This window comes from Mus musculus, chromosome 5, assembly GCF_000001635.26.
Source record: "Mus musculus strain C57BL/6J chromosome 5, GRCm38.p6 C57BL/6J".
Taxonomy (NCBI): domain Eukaryota; kingdom Metazoa; phylum Chordata; class Mammalia; order Rodentia; family Muridae; genus Mus; species Mus musculus.
Window position 1 is genome coordinate 90,890,679 of NC_000071.6, and position 5,240 is coordinate 90,895,918.

Here is a 5,240-nt window from a genome sequence, read left to right on the forward strand (position 1 = left end):
CTACAGCATTCTAAAATAAACAGGGACCTAACCTTGACAGTGATCTTTCTCCTCACCCTCTTCACATGCCTCCCTGATACAAACCACCAACTGTGATTTACCACAAAAACAGTTGGCAAAAGCAAACCACCTCACGTGGGATAAGAGAGGGTAGATGTCTTTTTAAAGAATGCGTTAATCTGCCACACTCAAAAAACAAGACAAGCTTCCATCCCCGCAAATCACTGTAGTACACCAAGTGGAATCCTAGGTGGCGTGGCGCCCACGTGCACATAACGCGTGTGACCCACCTCGCCCTGAGCACTGGAGACTCTGAAGTCTCACTACTCCTCCCCCCCCCAACCCCCCAGCCGTCACTTGTCCAGCGAAGCACGTCACTCCCTCCCCTTTGGGACTTTGGGGCAAAAAGCAAAAATCCCAGAGTCTAATCCTTGGGAGTGGAGCAAGGGGGAGGAGCGATGTCCTTTCCGGTTGCAGGGAAACACCCTGTACTCCGGGAATTTCCCTGGCCCGGAGCTCTGGAGTTTCGAGCATAAAAGGGGCTCGCGGGAGCCCTAGAGCTCCACAACAGGACTCAGAGCCTCTAACCAGTTCCAGCACTCCAGACTCCAGCCACACTCCAACACAGCACCATGATCCCAGCCACCCGCTCGCTTCTCTGTGCAGCGCTGCTGCTGCTGGCCACCAGCCGCCTGGCCACAGGTAGGTCTCGCCACTGCCACTGGGGGAGGAGGGACCTCTGGTGAGCGCAGCCTCCCACAGTCCCGCTGACCAAGAGTCTTCTCCCATAGGGGCGCCTATCGCCAATGAGCTGCGCTGTCAGTGCCTGCAGACCATGGCTGGGATTCACCTCAAGAACATCCAGAGCTTGAAGGTGTTGCCCTCAGGGCCCCACTGCACCCAAACCGAAGTCATGTGAGTATCTTCCCGGTTAGCTTCTGCCACTTCCAGACTCGCCCAAACCCTCCCGCGCCCCCACACTTCTCCTAGTGGGAATGCCTAACATGTGGGTCTATCCTTCTCTCTGCAGAGCCACACTCAAGAATGGTCGCGAGGCTTGCCTTGACCCTGAAGCTCCCTTGGTTCAGAAAATTGTCCAAAAGATGCTAAAGTGAGTTGTGACTTGTGTTTGTACCCGAGACTAGAGTCAAGGGTGGGAGTACTGGCATATGACCCCTGAACGTTAATTCTATCAAGGAAAGTCTGTGTTTATCAGGAGGTCGGAAAGTTGTGGTTATTATTTTGGTAATTGACCTTAATTTGAGATCATTAATTGGTTCTGATGCTAGAGAATTGTGTCCTCTTGGACACAATTACTATTGTATATTACACAATTACTATTGTGTATAATTATTACCACACTCAAAACCCCTATGCAAATGGTCAGTGGCAACAGTTCCTAAAAGATGGAGAAGTCGCCAATAGCCTTTAAAAGTCTCCTTAGGGGCTGGCAAAGCATGCCCGAGCCTTCTTTTGCCAGTGAGATTTCCCTGAGTTCAAGGCTAAGGTCTCTGTGAATGTTACATAATTTATTGAATTTAAGCCAAGTAGGGGAGATAATAGCAGCTATATCACAGAGTTGTGAGTGAGAGAGGATTAAAGTCACACTTGTAAATTAACCCATGCTGAAGTAGGTTTTTGTTTGTTTGTTTTTGTTTTTGTTTGTTTTTGTTTTCCAAGTCAAGTGATTGACTCCACAGGAACCGACAGTACAGAACTCTGGGTGCAAGTGTAGACATGTAGAAAGCCCATCTGGAGCCTCAGGGGCTGGAATAAAAGAAGAAAGGCTTTGATGACTATTTGTAACAATGACTCTTTTCTGATTGCAGAGGTGTCCCCAAGTAACGGAGAAAGAAGACAGACTGCTCTGATGGCACCTGTCTGGTGAACGCTGGCTTCTGACAACACTATACAATTTCTTTTGAGGGTCCTATTTATTTATGTATTTATTTATTCCACAAAGTGTGTGGTTTTTATTTTACATTAATATTTAACAGTGTGGATACATTTCATCGATGGTAGTTCAGTTCTGCTTGTTCAGTTTAAAGATGGGTAGGCTTAAAATATTTCATTAAACTAATATTTATTGGGAGACCACTAAGTGTCAACCACTGTGCTAGTAGAAGGGTGTTGTGCGAAAAGAAGTGCAGAGAGATAGAGTTTAGTATTATGTTTTGTATGTATTAGGGTGAGGACATGTGTGGGAGGCTGTGTTTGTATGTCTTGAAAAGAATGTCAGTTATTTATTGAAAGTCGTCTTTCATATTGTATGGTCAACACGCACGTGTTGACGCTTCCCTTGGACATTTTGTGTCTAGTTGGTAGGGCATAATGCCCTTTTACATTCTTTAACCCTGTTTCTCCTGGTCTCGTCTCGCTCGGGACAGAGACGTTCAAAGGACTGTTACAAATGAAGTAAAAATAAAAGTTTTATTAAAAAAAATAACATGGGTGCTTTTTGTCTTATTCTTCTTGACATGGTGGTTTGTAGTTAATCTTGTACCTATGATGGCTGGAATTTCTTATGACTTGCATACTTGAGGAGGAGCAATTGCTACCCCTGAAAAACACATTCTATGATTCCCCAACTTTCTTGATAATTTCTAGCTCTACACTGACCAATTTTTTTACTCAAAAAAAAGTTCCTTTTTTTAAAAAAATACCTTTGCTGTTATTATTGTTTAATTTTGAGAGAGGGATTGTCTACGGCCAGACCACCCTGAACGAGCTCGATCTCCTCTTATCTCAGAAGCTAAGCAGGATCGGGCCTGGTTAGGACTTGAACGGGATAGAGGGGTCGTGCAAAGCTGTCTAGACTGGCTTTGAACTCTCAGTCCTTCCTCTGCAGGCTCCCTGCACGCCAGGATTACAGTTATGCAGAGTGGATACACCTGGCTCTGAAATTCTTGACAAACTCTTGAAGTCTTATAAACACGGTAACAAGCCCTTTGGTATGTGGGTCTTCCAAACTGTGTAATTATCTTTCCTTTTTGATGAGGTTGGTGACCAGAAGTGAACAAGTGGATTCTTTCTATGGACTTTAAAGCTTTATGTTAAAAATGCTAATAAAAGTAATGGCGTATACAGGTAAATACACACTGTGAAGTAAAATACGTGGTTTAAGGAAGCAGAATGAGAGCTACTGAGAGGTATGGCTTCAAAATATACCATGTTTTATCAATGGGTCACATATTAAGGAAAATATAATCAGGTAAGAATGTAAGGCATGGTGGTGCACACCTTTAATGCCAGCACTCAGGAGACAGAGGCAGGTGGATTTCTGAGTTTGAGGCCAGCCTGGTCTACAGAGTGAGTTCCAGGACAGCCTGGGCTATATAGAGAAACCCCGTCTCAAAAAACAAAACAAAACAAAAAACAAAACAAAACAAAAAACAAAAAAGGATGTATATTAGGATACCTAAGTGATACTTTAGAAGAAAAGGGAAAGTTTAGAACTTGAAAAATATGAAAGGCAGATAAAATAGGAAAAAAGAAATGACCTCAACCATGCATGTAAAATCCTGAAGAGATAACCTGAGGAGTGTCTGGGGAATCCAACAGAAAATTCCCAAAGGTCAGGCTTAATTTCTCAACCCATGGCACCCTGAGCTGGGTTGCTGGCTTGCTGTCATAGAAGACCTGAGAAAAGCAATGCATTGCAGAAAGTTTACGAGCCCAAAACCTTACCACGTGATCAACATGAATCTCACCAGTCAGAGCTTTCGAATGACTGCGGACTGCGGTGCAGCTGCTGACAGAAAAGAGGATGGGAGAGAGAAGGGCTCGTCAGTCACATGGGTTCTCTTCCTCCTAATCCAGAGTCCCAGAGCATGCAAGAGAGTGGCACATAGATTCGAATTTGAGGAAGGAACATTCCTCAAAATATCCAACAAGCACACACTTCAAAATTGTCTATCTGAGGGAAAAACAAGACACACTCGAAGACATATACAGATAACAGAAGACAGAGAGATATGAGAGCCAGACACAATAATGTGATGCATTGAAGTCCGGAATAGGGGAAAAAAAAAGACATGGATGGAATACTGGTGGACTTTGAATAAGGACTGAGTTTAGTGAACAGCAGTGCACTGAGAACAGTCTCTTGGTTTTGATAAAAACCTCTGTAACTATGTTGACAATATAAGACACAGAATGAAAATTCAAACAGAGGAGCTTTCTTCCACATAAATATTTTCTAATTCTAAAATTATCCTCAATTTAAATTTCAAATTTTCAGCATGATTTTGGAAAATGTACAGTAAGTAAAAACAACTAGGGGATAGACTTTTTAATACAACGGAAATAAAGTTACAACAAACTTAAATGGAACTAACAAATAACCCAATTTTAAAAATGGGGTACAGAGCTAAACAGAGAGTTCACAACTGAGGGATCTCAAACGGCCGGGGAGCACTTAAAGACATGTTCAAAGTCGTTAGTCGTCAGGGAGATACAAATCAAAATGTCCCTGAGGTTCCACCTCACACCAGTCAGAATGGCTAAGATCAAAACCTCAGGTGACAGCAGATGCTGGGGAGGATGGGGTGGGATGTGCTTATCATTGGTGGGATTCCAAACTGGTATAACCACTCCAGGAATCAATCTGGCAGTTCCTGAGAAAATTACAAATAGCCCTACTAAAGACCCAGCTATACCACTCCTGGGCATATACCCAAAGGATGCCTCACCATGCCAGAGGGACACGTGCTCCACAATGCTCATAGTGGCATTATTGGTAATAGCCAGAAGCTGGAAACAATCCACAACAGGAAAATGGAGACAGAAAATGTGGTTCATTTACACAATGGGATACTACTCAGCTATTAAGAATAAAGGCATCAGAAGTTTTGTAGGCAAATGGATAGAACTATAAAATATCATCCTGAGTGTGTGTTGAAAGGACATACATGGTATGCACTCACTAGTAAGTGGATGTAAAGCCAAAAAGTACAGAATACCTAGGATACGACCCACAGAATTTAAGAACTTTTACAAGCAGAAAGGCCAAATGAGGATGCTTCAATCCCACTTAGAAAGGGGAAGGAATTAATCATGGGAGGCAGAGGGAAGGAGGGATTTGGGTGGGAGTGGGAGAGGAGGTGGAAAGGATTAGGTATGGGGGGGTACAGGAGAGAAGCCCAAAAGGCCAGCAGAATGAATGGAAATATGTAGCCTCAGAAGATGGGAGATGGGAAGACACTCTAGAAAGTGCCAGAGACCTGGGAGATGAGAGACTC

At 43.6% G+C, this 5,240-nt stretch overlaps 1 protein-coding gene across 1 annotated transcript; it reads left to right on the forward strand.

Annotated features, from left to right (window-relative positions):
* The first annotated feature begins 566 nt into the window (after positions 1–566).
* Positions 567–2,443, forward strand: Cxcl1 (chemokine (C-X-C motif) ligand 1). Its single transcript, NM_008176.3, has 4 exons — positions 567–702; positions 792–915; positions 1,031–1,111; positions 1,830–2,443. The coding sequence occupies exons 1-4, from the start codon at positions 633–635 to the stop codon at positions 1,843–1,845; spliced, it is 291 nt and encodes a 96-aa protein (NP_032202.1). The 5' UTR covers positions 567–632; the 3' UTR covers positions 1,846–2,443.
* Positions 2,444–5,240: the final 2,797 nt, after the last annotated feature.